At 42.1% G+C, this 17,324-nt stretch overlaps 1 protein-coding gene across 2 annotated transcripts in view; it reads left to right on the top strand.

Moving 5' to 3' along the window:
• LOC148022068 (CBL-interacting protein kinase 32-like) overlaps positions 1-11,326 on the top strand; it is a 68,566-nt gene extending 57,240 nt beyond the window's left edge. For both annotated transcript variants that reach the window (XM_087697679.1, XM_087697681.1), the window contains exons 7-14: positions 4,316-4,441; positions 4,519-4,608; positions 9,950-10,072; positions 10,156-10,272; positions 10,484-10,597; positions 10,702-10,758; positions 10,854-10,928; positions 11,015-11,326. In XM_087697679.1, coding sequence (XP_087553805.1) covers positions 4,316-4,441; positions 4,519-4,608; positions 9,950-10,072; positions 10,156-10,272; positions 10,484-10,597; positions 10,702-10,758; positions 10,854-10,928; positions 11,015-11,080 — 768 coding nt within the window. In that variant the 3' untranslated portion in view covers positions 11,081-11,326. The remainder of the gene's footprint in view (positions 1-4,315; positions 4,442-4,518; positions 4,609-9,949; positions 10,073-10,155; positions 10,273-10,483; positions 10,598-10,701; positions 10,759-10,853; positions 10,929-11,014) is intronic.
• Positions 11,327-17,324: the final 5,998 nt, after the last annotated feature.

Genomic DNA, 17,324 nt, shown 5'->3' on the forward strand with positions numbered 1-17,324 from the left:
GATAGATTGCTAAAGAGGTAAGGAGGACTATTAGACGTGGTCTCTAGTGCCACAAGAGTAAAGCAGGGATGCCCTCTCTCTCCCACACTCTTGATGAGATAGAGGACCACAACACACAAGGAGGAGATGGGGTACATTGGTCTCCATTTTGCTTCATTTTGATGACATTTTCTTGGTCTTCGAGTCATAAGAAGGTCTACAACGATATGTACATGCTCTTTAGGATTTTTGTACACAACGTGGATTGACAGTGAATCTTGGGAAAACCAAGATTTTGATCTTTCACACATCAGCCCTAGTGAGGAGAACGTCTGTCTTCATGAACCCTAGGAGTTGGTTAGGTGGAGATAGTACACTCATGTCTACCTAGGAGTCACATTTACTACATTAGGGGGGAGATTTGCTATGGTATAGGCGGCCAAGGATCAACTCACATGTGGATATGCTACATGGTCATGTTGGAGAGTTGCTGTTATACGAGGCACACTTCTAGGAGCCTTGAATACGAAGGTGGCTATTTGATACATTGGTCTCGCTAGCCATGATGTATGGTGCATCGGTTTGGAGCCTTGGTGTGGCTACATATCTTGGAGAGATCATAGGTCATCATGCCCTTAGAGATGATTTGCAGTAAGCCATCAATGGTGTATGAATTCTTTTTTAGATCAGCAGTTTGATCCACAGAGTGCATGCTATGCATGTTGACAGACTATCTAGGAGAGCATTTGAGGCCTATGAGTAGTTGGGCTAGGTAAGACACGAGACTTCTTCATGGAATGCAAGGGATGAGTAGTGGCTCACAGGGTATGTCCCCCCCACCCCCCCGAAAAAAAAAAAAAAAAGGAAGAAGAAGAAGAAGAAGAAGAAAAACTCATTTTGAATACTGCATGTGAACTCTATTTTTGTTTATACCATGCTATTTGGTTGGCTATCTTCTCTCTTTGTCTACCTTCTATCTTCTTTTCTTATTCTCTCCAGATGGCTCCTTTGTGCACTTCTACATATGATAATTACACGGACTTGACTATCTTACATGGAGTATTGTGATGAAAGCCTACTTTGTGTAGAAGCGGATTTGGTACATTTTATGTGGAGCTATTCCTCAATCTCAGCGTCCTTTTCCTATTCTCGAAGATTTTGATGAGGACAACTATGAGAAAGTTGTGTGCTCACATGGGATTCTGATGATGCCCGTACCTATTTTGCTATTCTTTGATGTATTTCCGAAGAAGTTCTACTGGCGGTTACCTCTTGCAGGACATCTCTAGAAGTATGGTCAAAGCTTCAGATGTTCAACGAGGCACCTTTCACCATGCGTGCAATGACCCTTTATGGCCAGCTTTAACAGATGAAGTTTGAGTCTAAGGACACTATACAATCATTTTTACTCTGTGTAACACAAGTACAGGATGAGCTTTGACACATGTAGCCTGCCCTTCTAGAGGCACATCTCGTGGGAACGGTACTCTACAAGTTTCCTTGGAGTTTGATGGAGTAGGTAATGCTTTGAGAGCATAGACGTCATCTACACCTATGAGCTTCACACATGAGTCCTTGATGCTACTTGAGCATGAGGCATCTTTGAGCTTATAGGGGAGGCTTCCGTCTCATTATGGAGGCTCCAGTGAGGCCTTTATAGCTTAAGGAGGAGCGATAGGAAGAAAAAGTCGAAGGCCTAGTGTTATTGTTGTGGCAAGAAAGGCCACTTGCAAAAGGATTGTGAGGAGTTAGTAGCCTCACGGAAGAAGGAGAAGAAGAAGAAGCAAAATGTGGACTCCTCCGACGAGTCATCCTCTTCCTCAAACTCTGATTCCGATCCTTTGGCCAAGGGGAAGTCCAAGGTGGGGAAGGGATCAGCTTCTTCAGATTGAGAGATGAGCTTGGTGGTCCCTTCCTCTACTACTTTCTAGTCCAGGTGATGCAATCATCCCTCACGACTCTCCAGTGCGTGGATTCCATTTCTGGAGCACATCTCTAAGTTCTCTTTCTTTGTTGTGTTCTTCTGTTTTCTTTCTCTTCTGTCTTGTGTTCAATAGTTTCTTTCAGCACTTGTCTATGCTTCCATTGCTGCACCACTTTTGACAGAGATAGGGAGGACTTGGACCCTAGCCGTTGCTCCCTCTAGGACCGAAGATGGAGTTTTACTAAAGCCACTTTCTAGATCTCTTTGAGGATGGATTTATTGTTTGATCATTGTATATGGACATGGACCACTCCCATGGTATGCAGGTTGTTATTAGAGAGATGCACACCTCCTCTCATCAACTAAAGATAGATATAGGCAGATGGATAGATATTTCAGCAGAGGACAAAATATGGCACTGTATGACAAAGAGCCCGAGATAGAGGAGCACTACATATGTAAATGTATAGTGTACTTTGACATATGTGGGAGGTATCATTGCCTCTTGTGTGAGCGCTTCGGACTTCTCCGACGTGTCATGGAATATGAGGACTAGAGATGTCTAGGGCTTTTCCTTTTGGAGCTCTAGAGGTGCCCCACAACACTACTACGAGATAGGAGACCAGCTCTCCCAAAGGGACAGAGATAGAGAGCAATAATGGATTTCTTCCACAAATCAGTTTCCATAGGCACTACTAGTTCATTAGGCACAAAGTCATCTTGCCAGATTGCACCTACCCCATGCCCTAGAGTCAAACTAGCTAGTGCCATTGCACTTTGCTGAGCACAATGACCTTGACCAGTTGGTTGACAGTTGAGGGGCCCATACTATAGTTAGATCAAAGCCATCATTTCAAGGCACAAGAGACTTACCCCTTGACACAATAGCAGAGTGACCTTGGACCTCATCATTGTTGGGATCATGTGGTGAACTTGAGATTTAGAAGGAGCCTAGATACTAATTCAATTGACTTATGAACCGGCTTACTAAATTCAATAAACTACTCTTAATACTTGACAGAAAATGGTGGCCCGCAGTTTTCCCATTAGTGACTGTTAAGAGTGGATTGGTGATGATTGAGGACATCCTGAATTGTGCCATTGAGATGATCATCATAGATACAGGGTTTGTTGTGCTGTTGGTGTCAAATGAATATATGCTTGATAGGTTTGTCCTTGAGGTTTTGTTCTGCCTCTGTGATGCTGAGGTATGTTATTGTTTCAACTTTATTTCATCTTTCCTCAAAAGTGATAGCCTTGACAGAAAAGCTCCAGGTTTGGAGGAGTTCATACTCTAGGATTTTAGTAAAATCCTAGTGTACTAACTATATTTCGTCCTAGCTTTTTTTGGCCTCTGTGATGCTCAGGTATTTCATTGTTTCAATTTTATTCCATCCTTCCTAGTGATAGCCATGGTAAGTAAAGCTCCAGGTCTGGAAGAGATAATACTCTAGGATTTTAGTGGAATGCAGCTGTGCAATGGCTCAATAAGATGATGGTAACTTAATTCACATGATAAATCAATAATCTGTGTGAATGATCACCAATTTCATTCTAGTACATACTCTTCATGAAATAATTAGAAAGATGATGAAAGTGTGATGATTGATCACTGATAAGATAGTTACATTAATCTCAGGCTCTATGTTTTGAGCCTATGTATTTAGCTCTCATTACTTTTATGATTTTGATGCAAGATTGATCAAGAAGTTTAAAATCTTCACCTTTCACTTTCAGCTTAGATATATTTTGCAAACAAGTTATTATGTTCTTATTGTGAATGTGAGAATAAAGGAGAATAAACCATGATCACCTATCCATAATGCAGATCACTAATGAAAAATTCCTGGAGAGGGGTTTGCTTTTATTCAAAAACTGTGTCGTTGAAAGCTAGAGATAACTAAAGAAAGACCTCTGAAGAAGCCTTAGAACAGAAACCAAATTCCAACGACAGGTTCAATTTTGATGGTTGGTTAGGTTCCCAAAGGGGCTTGTGGTCTGTCAACTGTATCGTGGCTACCTGCACAGGTAAAGAAATAAAACTAACCATGGGGATAAGCAGTAGTTAAATAATCAGGTGCATTGAATGCATTGTGATAGTTATGGCCTAATATCAGCAATTGAAAGGTTGTGCTTGCTCTTGATAAAACTTGAATTCTACATTTACATCATATGCATGTCAGTAATTTCACTTAGGAGGCGATTGTGACTTTTTAAAATTTCTTTGAGTACATGTTGGTATGTATTGTATATTGAAATGTTGTTATTTCTTCTCAAAACTTCTTTTAAATACATGCTCTGCGATTTTCTGAATCACAAACAGGTTGTGATACGATATTGTCCTTGCGCAATGTAATTTTCTGATACCATAAACAGCTTGTAACAGCTTGATTCTGATGAAGCTTGTTACAGGTCATAGTTCATAAAGGATATGATGGAGCCAAAGCAGACATATGGTCATGTGGAATCATCTTATTTGTCCTTATGGCTGGTTATTTGCCTTTTGACGACTCTAACCTTATGAACCTCTATAGGAAGGTGAGCATTTGTAAGATTTCGTTTTATCATACTTAGTTTGTCAATATCTTAGAGAGCTGTTCATTTTTCTTAAACAGATTCATAAGGCTGACCTGAGGTTTCCTCCATGGTTTTCCCCTGGGGCTCGTAGGCTGATTACAAAGATTCTGAATCCAAACCCAAAGCTTGTAAGTAGAAACCATGGATGCATTTAACTGCCTATTTGGAAATTGTAGTGGATTTATGATGCATGGTTTCAGTCTGTTTGTGTATTTCACACACTTTTTCCTTTTTGAGTGCAACAATATGGTATTGATGATCAACATGCAAACTGGATGAAAAATATCATGCTGGGGTCTATCCAGTCCTCAAGTGACAACATTGTTAGAGAGATGAGTGACAAGTTTGTAGGGAGATCAGTCCAGATATCTTGCACAGTATGTGTCGCCATTATAAAGAATGGCCTCAAAGATGAACAAATTGCGGAGTTCCCATATTCTCTAGTGTCTAGAGGCATACCCAGGAAAGCAAAGTGGCATAAGATTTCAATCTAACTGGGAAGATCCAAAAAGCCATAATGGCTTGCTGATCCCATCAAAGGAAACTGAAGTTTGAGAGAGGAAGGCAACTGATGAGTAAGCTCTTGCAAGTGAAGACAGCTCCAACAAATGTATGGAGCATTCTCATTTGAAGCACCACATCTATGACATGTAGATCTTTGTTCTCATTTAAAGCACTGCATAAGTTAAAGCTCCAAACAATGCATGGACTGGTCTAATTAATATCATTCAAAGCTGCAAAGGCGTGGAGTGTTCTGATTTAAGCACCACATCTATTGCAAGTAGGAGCAATCCTTTTGACAACAACCATATAACCCGAAGGAACAAAACCAAGCATACATCTCCATAAATTGAGCATCGCATACATCTCCATAAAATGAGATGCTCCTTGAGGAGAAGCTTATCACACATTTCAATGCAACCATGTATTGTATTGTGTTGTATTAATTTACAGAGTCAACTATATTAGAGCAAACACAACCATTGTCAAAAAGAAGAGAGTGCTAATCCTGATCAATATCTCAGAGTCTATAGCAATCACAAAGGAACTCTTTTCCTAAAGAGTGAATGACAACATCACACATCTTTTTCTTGTGAACCTTTGTTTATTATCTCACTAATTTACAGGAGAATAGACTTCATGAGAAAGTCTATTGAAAAAAATAAAGATAGTTGTAAAACATACCCATATAAGAATTGTCTATATCACCAACATGGTAGGTATCATGTAAGGGTTGTTGTAGTGTATGTTCAAGCTAGTTATAGGGATGAAAGAACTGAAAAATCCCAAGAATGTGTGGTTCCTTTGGGTCCAAATTGTCCTCAAAGCCTAAAATGTCACCTAATCAAAAGAATTTGTGTTGGAAATTTGGCATGCAATTGCTGAGAATGTCTTTCAAGAATACTCTAGTGGCTGGGCAATTCCAAAGGAGATTCGGGATTGTCTCTATAGCATGTGAGCATCTCAGGCTTTGGCATGAGACAAGGCTTGAACATAGTTGCATTCGTACTATGTACAGACTGGTTCGTTCCAATCGGTTCATACCGTACTGTACCATGCATATCCATACCAATTCATACAAAAAAACAGGCTATTTTTTGTCCATGAAGATTGGACCATACAATGTCTTTGAACTTCCAAGCTTTATGTTTATTATCGTAATTTGAAGCCTCTCTCACTCACTCTCTCTCCCAACTTCCTAGATGAATACACAATTTCAAGCCTCTCTCTCTCTCTCTCTCTCTCTCTCTTTGTGGCCCCCCTCGCCCAAAAAAAAGGGGAAAAAAAAGGCAAGCCTCACATGCACAAAAAAAGAAGAAGAGCCTCTTTGTCTATCCACCCTACACTTGCTTTTTTGTATGATGTATTACGTATACACTTCCATCTGTCTACTTGTAGTGTGTTGAACAGGAGGTTTTGCCTTGCTACCCTCATGTATTCATCTTGCTAACTCAAGTGACATTGCTATTTTAGCTCTTAACATGTGTTCTATCATCTGTAGTTCAAAATAATCAAGTTTTGTTTTTCATACTAATATCGTATCGTACCTTACAACATCTTAAGGTACCAATTAGTACCCTATTTTATTGTACCGTACCTTTTGTACGTGACAACCTTGTGCTTGAATGTGAGCATCTCAAACATCAGGGTGAGGCAATGCAATGCTTTGCCAAAATTTGCCTTGCTCGTAGCACTCCAATTGTAGAACCCTAGTAGTGCCATAGATAGAGGTGACATGATCCATAGAGGTAGTGACATGAGTAGCCCCCCAGGTTATGTAGCAGGCTGTAGATGCACCATCATCTCCTAGATAGCCTAGATTCTCTTCTCGCTTGGTAGAGATCCCAAAGTTGATCCTATCTTAAGTCCTCGACACCTAGTGGGTAGGGCAAGCTAAGGGGACTTCGCAAAGTGAGTAGGAGGTGGAGGACTTGGACGTATGTTTTGAGGATTTTCCCTCATTACACATTGTAGCAAAGCTAGTAGAGAGACATGAGAGGTTGTATGTTAGGAGGTAGTAGAGAGAAGCGTGGCGTGTATAGTCACGCTGGTTTGAAAGGATAAGATCCACCACAAGTGCATCCTCTCAATTTTCTATCTACATCCTAATCATCTCACCTCCTCCCTTTGTAGGCCAGCCAATGATGCTTCAGTGGATCTCTCCTTCTCTAGAAGGCCATGGCTCCTCTTTGTGGACTCTTCCTTGACGAAAGAACAGATCTCTTGTAGGCTCTCATTCAAATTACTAGCTACTCCTCTAGTTGAGAAAGGTCTAGATCTCCAAATTTGTGCGACTATCTTTCGAAGATTGTCCTTGTAGAATAGACGCTATGAAATCGTGACATTGAAGTGGGGTCCCTCGCCGAACTCTACTATAAACCATGGGTCTTGGCCTCTGATTTAAAATAAGAGTTCCTCCCCCTCCTCCCAAGTAGCATCGAGGCATAAATGACCAACAGACCAATAAGTGCCCCTCCACTCTTATAGAGACCCACATGACTCTCCTTGGAGTCATGGGATCCCAACATGAGAAAATCAATCGATCCTCCCATTAATGTCTTGTGCAAATCGTGCCTCATGAGGCCTATGGTGTTGCCTAAAGTGTCATCCTACGAAGTCTCGTACATTCTATGAGAGTATACTCATGGGTCGCGTCAGAGCCTTTTAGATCAATTTGACTCTGTGGCCCACCCCTGTCTATGTTGTCTCCTAGCATACACCTCTCATGTATCCTTTCCGTTGGCTTTGTTGTAGCATGTAATGGGAAAAAGTCCTCAGTGTGCATCGAAGTCCTTTGCCTCTTGCTTACTCTCTTGGATCTCCTTAGCTTCTCCCACTTGCCTGGTATTGGGTTCCTAAGATTGGATCAACTTTGAGATCTTTGCTTGGTGGAGAGTCTAGAAGATCATGGTACATCTGCAACTTGGTGCATCTCCTGGGGGGTTGTTGGTGTCATTGCCTCTATGGGTTGTGTCACATCTATCTATGGCACTAGTGGAAATAGGGACTGTGGAATCTCTATCTTCTAGGTCACGAGGGGACTATCTATGGAAGTTGTAGGAGGCTAAGGTGTTTCCGTGTGGGTTGGCAATCTTAGGTCCTTGAACACTCTCCACTGCCCTTGGCCTCTTTGCTCTTGCCCCTATCCCTCATTTGTGTGTTCTCGGTGTCACTGGCGATGCCTCCTCCTTTGTCTAGCATTGTGTCATTTGTGGCACTTCGCATCACTCCTCCATGGCATGGGTCTACCACCCCCCTCATCCTTGAAGAAGGTCTAGTGTTGGTGTGTCCTAGGGCATTCTAGTGCAAGATGTCCGGTCATCCTACATGTGAAGCAGTGGATAGGGAGACTTGTATATATGATCAGATGGGTGAGAAAACCCTCATGGATAGAGGGAATCTTGATAGTCCAAGAGGCTCAATGGGTATGATAACTCATACAGAAGGATATCTGTGGGCCAACCATGACTGCATCGGCAAATGTCTTATTTCATAGTATGACGCGGCTGAAGGCATTGCCAATCTTGAAAAGGTATGGTGTGAAGTAGTCATTGAGGCTAGGAAAAGTGATGTTGATGACAATGCCATTTCCAAGCGATGAGTAGTACAAACCCTTGATCCATTTGTCAAAGTACACCACTCAAGATCTCACATCGAGCAGGATGGTGGCAAGCACTACCTCTATCTGCTCAAGTGAGCTGAACTAGAGCCTCAATCACCCCTTTCCTAGGTGTACCACTTGTGTGACCCTCATTAGGGTGCCATAAGAGCCGATTGGATGGAGTCCTTAAGAACGTGAATAGGCACGTGGTCTCCAACTTCTACGGGCCAAAGAAGACCCCTCAAGGGTTGTCACTCTGTCCATGAGTGCCAACTCTATGTTCAGAGTAAAGCGAATTGGTAGGAAGGCACTTGCTGAATATTTACAGGAGGCTGCATGGAGCCCCCTGATGGTGGTGGACTGGCTGCAATCTTGGGCGACACGCTAGCTCCATGTGTTTATGATGCAGACGCCTCTTGGTTAACTAGAGACAGAGGATGCTGTGATAATACCTGTTGAGGTTGTGAGGGAGTATGGGAGATGCTTGAGGGAGAAATCCTACGAAGGCTGCAAGGGTGGATGAGAAGCTGAATATGCGTCCATATTTCGAGGTTGGACGGAAGGGAGCGCCTATGTTGAGGGGGGAAATGGTTGGGTGGGGTGGGAAGGTGAGCAGGGCTCAAAGAGGGCAGAGGCAGGGTGTTGGGTGGCTGATGCAGGTATGGCTGGCTCATGGGCAAAAGGATGGGCAGCTGTGGGTGGGAGTGTTGTGCAGAATCGTGGGCAGAGGTGGGGTATAGGGCAGGCAGGTGGTGGTGAGCAGAGAGTTAGTGGGTGGGCAGGGCTGTGTTGGTGGGCGCAGCTGTTTTTGGCTCTTCAGTGGACAGGTGATATCCTTCAGACAGGTCATGTAGGAATCCCATCGCATCAAACGCGTGTTTACACTCCGTTCCAGTGTCAGAAGTCAGTCTCTGCTATCTCTAGTTTTTGAGTTTTGTTACTTTGTGAACCATGCATCCACATGATTGGGTTTTTGGTCAACCCAAAAAGGCTAGTTCTGCATAGCCATGCAGGCTGCTAGTTCTCTCCTTTCTGCTGTTTTGGGGCTGCTGGCATAATTGGATGCTCCAGAATGTGTAGATCTTTGATTCATGATCCAGTGTGCAGTCATATTGGTCACTGGAGGGGTTTCCTTCATGGCAGTTCAGTGTCATGGAGTATGCAGGGCTCATTACTAGGGGACATCTGTTTCTCTGGCATGCTGTGATCTCTTCAGTTTCTGTCTGACATATAGTAGTCGTGTGGATCTGGTACAGCACACTGTAATTACCCATTTTGAGAGAGAGAGAGAGAGAGAGAGAGAGAGAGTGTGTGTGTGCTAAAATTACGAAAAAAAAAAGAAGAGTACTAAACTGTGTTGAATTTAGAGGATCACGATTCCTCAAATATTACAGGATCCATGGTTCAGGAAAGGGTATAAACCACCTAAGTTTGTACAAGATGATGATGTGCCTTTGGATGATGTCCATGCAGTTTTCAATGATGGCAAGGTCAGGTAACGAACTTATGTTACAAAACCACTTGGGTTAATATTTATGCATGTCAGGTTGAACTGGTGCTCTTTTTGTTTCAGGATCAATTAGTAATGACAGGAGAAGGGGGAGTGTCAAAACCTGCTTTTTTCAATGCATTTGAACTGATTACTTTATCAAAGGGTTTGAACTTGTCTGGACTGTTTGAAAAAAATCAGGTCTCTCTCTCTACGTATTGTTAATATTGTTCATCATGATGATAGATCATGGATTAGTTTTCATGATTTTATTGTCATAGGTCATTTTGGACTTCAATAGATTTTAGTATGACTTCCTTCCTTCTTTTTCTTCTTCTCACCCACACCCACATGCACGCACAGAATTGCACACCGACAGCAAACAAAAATTGAATAATTTGATGCTTTTCAGGATGTCAAGCGAGAGCTACATTTCACATCAAAGCATTCTGCCCCAGAGATTATGTCAAAAATGGAGGAAACTGCCATACCTTTAGGCTTTAGTGTACAAAGGCAAAATTATAAGGTGGGCTTAGCGGTTTGTGAATTTGAAAGATGTACATGAAATTGGGGGTGCACTTAATGATGCAGTTTTGTGTTTGTTTTTTATCGCCTTTTGGGGGTGAATAGATGAGGTTAGAAGGTGCAGAAACTGGTCGCAAAGGTCATCTTTCAGTTGCAACTGAGGTCTGTTGGCATATCTTTTATTCCATATTGTAATATAAGCTGTTTGATTTTGATAAACTGTCGTTTTAAACCTGTTGTCTTCACAATATTTTCAGGTGTTTGAAGTTGCTCCATGCCTCTATGTTGTAGAAGTTCGGAAAGCTGGTGGTGACACCTTGGAATACTTCAATGTAAGTGAATTTTAGCAAGAGGTCTTCTTACTGATTTTTGCAAGGAGTTATCTGTTCCTGCTTACCAATATTTGTTCAAATTGCAGTTTTATCAGGATTTTTCAAGGGGCCTGAAGGATATAGTGTGGAAAAACGAAGTCGAGGTTGTATAATAAGAACTGGGGTTGTAAGAATATAGTGCAGAAAAATGGAGGAGATTGTATAATAAGAGAACTGGAGGTTGTAAGGACAGTGTGGAAAGATGATCTGGAGGTTGTATAATAAGAGAAGGCATGTAGCATTAAAATTTCTTATTCATTTTAACTTTTGGATCATTTGAGTAGTTACTTTTGTGCTTTGATAAATTATGAATAGCAGCAGAGTTGTTTACAAAGCTTATTTTGTTAATAAAATTGGATTTAGAGAGGCCTGCAAGTGTTAATGAAGGATTAAAGTGCAAAAGGGCGTTTTTTCATACTATCAATTGTTGTATAGTTCTGGATCTAAGATCTGGAGGCATAGAAGTGGCAAGAGAGGTCAAGGCTATATGGAACTTATAAGCCTTGGGTACCTTGGATTGTTATATTTATGCAAGTCTGTACTTCTTGGTTTTTCATTCCTGTGAGCTTGCATGCATGTCTGTTTGGACGTGAATAGATGTATTATATTAATAGCACAAAGAATTTACATAGTTCGCTGGAGTAGTCATTTAGTCAAAGTAGCTTGTTAGCATGACTAAAGCCCTGCTACCAACTTGCCTAACATACAAGAGGTATTCCAAAATGACTTTAACCTTATGGATTACTAGATTCCATGTGACTTCTACTCTTGAGCCTGTGGAAAACTGCTTGTTTCTGGCTTCCCACAAGGACTGCAGGGTTATAATGCAAATAGGCCCAACTTCTTCACTTTCTCCTGGTCTTCAGAGACACCAAACATGTCTGTTTTGTCTGGGTGGTGTCTTAAAAGTTGAAACATAATGTAACAATCAGTCCTCCACCTGTTTGACCAACTAACTTGGGTTAAGCATTTTTTAAGATAGCAGTAGCATACATGCTGAGCTGATTGTGTCTCTCTTGAACTGTCGATCGTCTATTCATTGTGTCTCATCATGCTGAAACCTTTGATTCCAAATGGAGGTGTTGTGACAAGAAGCCTCCTCTTGGGGTTGAGGTCATGGAATTTTATAGTCTACTTGTGGCTAGGCTTTTGGAGGACCATGATTTCAGAGAAGGTTTTGAAAAATCTGGGGCTTGAAGGGAGAATCCTCCTGAACAAAGCTATCGGAGGATTCCGGTTCAAAACCTAAGAAAATTATGTATTTCGATATTTTCAGAACTTACCACAATTTTTTATCAGGATGACAAGGTCCTAGATTTAACAAAATACTGAATGCTTACGGATAGTGGTGGTTGTGAAGATACCACTCAAAGAAACTAGGATGCTCAGTTTTTCCCTTGGAAACATAAGAAAACACGGTCTTACATTCAACAGTAATACTACTATACGTGAAGGACAAAGGGACTGGGCTTTTCTTCCTTCTTAATTCCTATTATCTGTTGGACGGAGTCAAAAGTTTTATCTTGCATTGGCAAGTGATGCACAAACTCAGCACGGTAGTCCTGAAAAAGAAGAAATGCCTATCTTTGCTAAATTCAAATCTTTTCTTATTTCTTAGCAACCAGTCTTTGCTATAGTTAAAAAAGTTTTCTCACCACTCTTCAATCCAAGTTTGCATTGCTTAGATGTAAAGCCAAATCCTTCTCAGGTTGAACTGGATTTGTAGTAACCTTTCTAAAGAGGCTTTCTTTGTAGCATACTGTCAGACACCTTCATGATCTTCTCCAAAGTCCAGTAGTAGACTCGATGAAAGCATTCCTGATTTTGTTTCAGGGTTCCACTTGCCACTTTCACTTCTGGGGCTTGTTTCATCAAACCATTGTTTGTTGTCAAAGCAAACAGGGCATTTTGGAAATATTATTTTCCAACAATGGGATCCATTGAACATGTTCAAGCAAACACAATGAAGAGATCTTAGAGGGACAGAATGTAGAAAACCCATTGCACAGCTTGAAAGTTATTGAAGGTAAGTTGTGTCTGCCCACCAACTAGAACTATGTAGGATTGAAAACTCATAAATTTTGTGTCTGTTTGAAGGTCAAGGGTATGACAGAATAGAGAGCATAGACTGGGCTGATGAATGAAAAATGTGCTCCTCAGGCTAGTCTTCGTTTTGTTTATATTATTAGGCAAACAAAGATCCATGGAGGTCCTAATGATCAGCTGGAATACAGGATGCTTAACGTGGTGCAAATGTTGAAACTTTATAGAGCTCACTGTTCACTAATAAGATTCTACGCTTTGGAATAATGATTGGTCTGTATAAGGTTTCTCAATGCAAAGACATGGGTGAGATTTGATTTGAAGTGTTTCTGATTCTTAATCCATCTGCATGGATTGTCTTGTTTAGATGGAACATTAATGTAAATTGCTTAGTCTAAGGCTTAATGGATTTGAGGGCCATATATTGGAATTTCAATATAAATTTCATGCATTTGCACTTTAAGGTGCACATACATGTGCTAGTACCAACACATGGGTTCTGTTAGCAGTCGTGTGTCTGGTGTGGTCATCTTTTGCCTGTGAACCTCAGTCTGAGTTAGACGAGGAAATTAGGAGTTTTGATATTGTATTTATTATCCATTATCCATGATTGATCTTCCGTGATCAACCAATCCTCATTCTCTCATTCCCTTGCTACTGTTTGGTGCCCACACTAACGCATAGATTTGCGTGTTGGGGTTGATTGTTGTTGTCTCTTACATCTAGCCATTGCAGTCACATTGTTCCTTCTCTCTCTTTGTTTCCTCTTTGTGTTCACTTTCCTCTTTCTGTTGCGTACTCCCACATTGTATCAGAAACACACATGGGAGCCGGATATCTCAAAGAGGAGTGTGCTATTGATGGCAAAACTTGCCAAGCATCATCGCCACGTGCTGCAGACCTTGCGCTCGGAGTCAAATAGGGTAGGGCAGTCTATTTTCAACCTTTAAAAAGGTTGTGTTAATGAGGGCAGATTTGCGTTTTGCTCTTGGGTGGCCATTCTATTGGTTGGGCGACACTGTAATAGACTTGCATTTTCTGCAAGCAGCCTGCGTCACACATGCTGCAAAACCAGGCCCTATATCACCTACGTTTTTGTGCAGGCAACCCCCGTCACACTTGTTGTAGGAATAGGCCTTGCATTGCTTGCATGTTCTGCAGGTAGCTCCCCCTAAATCTATGTTTTTTTGGAGGGTAGTCTCCTTTTTGCTAGGCAACAACATTTAAGGCTAGGTGGCATCTCTTCTCAACTAGGTAGCATTGTTCTTTGATGGGCGGCCCGTTTATAGGTAGACAACATCCTATCTTTGTTGGGTTTCAAATTGGTTGGTCTTTTTTGACCGGGGCGACTTCTTTTCAGTGTTGGGTGACCTCCATAGCAGACCAATATGAGGGAAAATTTGCGTTTACTACAAGGACTAACTTTTTGGGCACTCCTGGTTCTTTATTAGCCCTTGGATTGGTTGTGTTTCTAATTTGAAGCCATGTTTTCCTTTGCATTTATTGTTCCCCTTCTCTCTACTAGACATTGTGGGTTCCCTTCAACATTGGATGCTCCTTGTCTACCTTGCCCCAATCAATCTTCTTTTGTATCGTGGCCCGACGGACCTCGATTACCTGGAGGACCCCTCTTATTGGTCACCTTTATTCCAATGGCAGGATCTTTGTTTTCTTGCATGTACTTTATTGGACATTTATGGCCGATAGGTATGTTATGGGGGATCGTGTGGTTCGGGATCATTCATACCAACCACCATCGTATTACTTTTTCTTGTTATATTCTTTCGGTGCTTCTAGTCTCCACTTGGCATTGATAACATCTCATGAGCAGGTGCGAGTCCCTCTCTCTTCACATCTGACACGCTGGATGGGATGAACTACCCTCTATGGTGGTGCCGCATAGTGTCTCCTCGATGATTGTGGCCTTTGGGATTTTGTTACAGTCCTATATCCCAACCTACTATGGATCCTCATGATGGTGTGATTGCAGATTTGGCAGTTTTATGGGATCACTTGAATGCTAGAGCTCGCTCTTTTCTCTTCTTAAGTCTTATAGATTCTGTGCTAGCACATTTTCGACATCTTTGCATTGTTGTAGAGATTCAGAGGAGATTGACCTCTCTCTTCTGGATTAAGATATTTGGGCATTGCTTCTCTTTTGAGTTGATGGCTCTGTCGCAAATTTCCCTATGATGAGGGATCACATCCACAGGATGGAGGAGATTCTGGATGAGTTTTCATTCCTTAGTATAGACATTTCTTTCGAGGATCTAGTTGGGACACTTCATCTTTTGTCATCAACCTATGATGTGTTCTACACTAGTCTTCTCACTTGTAGTTCGGAGACTCTCACTTGGGAGAAGCTAGTCTCATTGGTGCTTAAGCAAGATGCGCGTCACAGTGAGCCGGTTTCTTGCGGAGCCCACGCAGATGGCTGTGCTTGTGCAGTTTTCTCTACATGTACAGGACAAGTCAAGCATAAGAAAGGAAAGATGAAGAATTGGAGTCATCTTTTGAATTTGATACACCTTTTGTGGGGAAGCATACAAGACATCCGATGTGTCCTCATTGTGGAAAGACCTCGCACCTAGAGGCGAAGTATTGGAGGATATATCCTCACCTTTGTCAGTGAGCAAAGGGTTTTATCAGTTGGAGGAGTCTTCTTTGATAGTCTCTTCCTCTAAGCAGCCTTGGCTCATTGCTAGTGGTGCCTTGAGTCCTACGACTCCCTGAGGTGATTTGCTACTGGTTCTCCGTCCGTTCAAGGGTATCGTCACTGGTGGTGACATTTCTTCAGTGCCTGTTAGTGGTGTTGGCACCTTGCCTTATTATTTGACCATCCATTGAGCTCTGCTTTTGAGGCCCTATATGTTTGTGACTTAGGCTTCCCTCTCCCCTCAGTTTATGGCCTTCCTAGACTTGTGACTTTTGTTGTCCTCATCGAGCCGTCCATCTTTGTTGGGGATTCTTTTGTATTAGCCATTTTTGTGATAGGTTGGTCGGAGAGGGGGAATATCTATGCTTCATTCTCCTTCCATTGTGCATGGCTCTTTGAGGCAGTTTTCTATTGCCGCACCCATTCTTGATTGTGCATCATCTATTCCACAGGTTCCATCCCATTCCCCACTATCTCCTCTGGTGGTTCCCTTGTGTCTCCCATCCATTTCAAAGGGGGATGATATTGGTGATGCGGCTCTGGATTTCCTGGCTCTTTGTGTTTGTGATGGGGCTTCTTAGGATCGTGAGGAGTTTCTTTAGGGTTTCCATTCTACTTTGGGCGGCTGTCCCTTTTCTTCACCATTGAGCCACCATCCCCTACCACTTGGCCCTTGGTCCCTGGTGTTTCTATGCAACTTATGGCGCCTTCGATAGTTCCTCGCTATCGTCTCTCAAATGGGTTAGAAGCTTGGCTCATCCATCACTGATTGGAGTTTTTTGGAGTGATCCATTTGAGGCCTCTCTATTTCCATTGCCCTTTGGTGGCCTTCCATTTGATCTGTTGCTTATATGGAGAGGGGGTCTTGCTCCTTCTTGCTGGCTTTCTTCACCGACAGACTACATCGGTATTAGCACTCTTCTTGCCACCCTCGGATCCATATCTCCTTTGGCCTTCCCCTTTAATGGCCGTCTGTTTAATCGGTTGTTTATATGGAGAGGGGGTCTTACTCCTTGTGACTGGCTTTCTTCATCAATGGACTGCACCGGCATTGGCACTCTTCTTGCTACCCTCGAATCCATATCTCCTTCAGCCTTTTGCCATATCCGGGATTTGAGAGGGAGTATTAGTAGCCGTGTCTTGTGTGGTCCTCTCTTGCATGTGAGCCTTAGTCTGAGTCAGACAAGGACATTAGGAGCTCTGACATTGTATTTATTATTTGTTATTCATCATTGATCCTTGGTGATTAGCCAACCCTCCTCATTCTCTCATCCCCCCTACTATTGTTTATTTCTGCTATGTGTCACCTTGGCTGTACACTAATGTGCTCTGTTTTCATGATGATTTGGACCCCTCTTTCGTGGCAAGGTTGGATGCTTCAATGATGGTGTACAATTTTGTGACTTGGGTTTCCTATGAGGGCACCTCATGGTTGTTGGCCTAGGTGTGAAGTAAATGCGTGATTAATTGATAGAGAATGAAAAGATAATGCACAATGTTACTCAATCACAAAATGAGAGGTGATGTATTAATGACTGAAAGAAAGTGCAACAGTTAAGGTGACCACAGTGAATATGCCACATTAATGTGCTGATGATGCACAAAGTACCTATTTATGATAAAACCTAACCTTGAATGGCTTAACCATCATACGAAAC

This window comes from Lygodium microphyllum, chromosome 17, assembly GCF_053477565.2.
Source record: "Lygodium microphyllum isolate KBCC chromosome 17, Lygodium_microphyllum_v1.1.10, whole genome shotgun sequence".
NCBI classification, from domain to species: domain Eukaryota; kingdom Viridiplantae; phylum Streptophyta; class Polypodiopsida; order Schizaeales; family Lygodiaceae; genus Lygodium; species Lygodium microphyllum.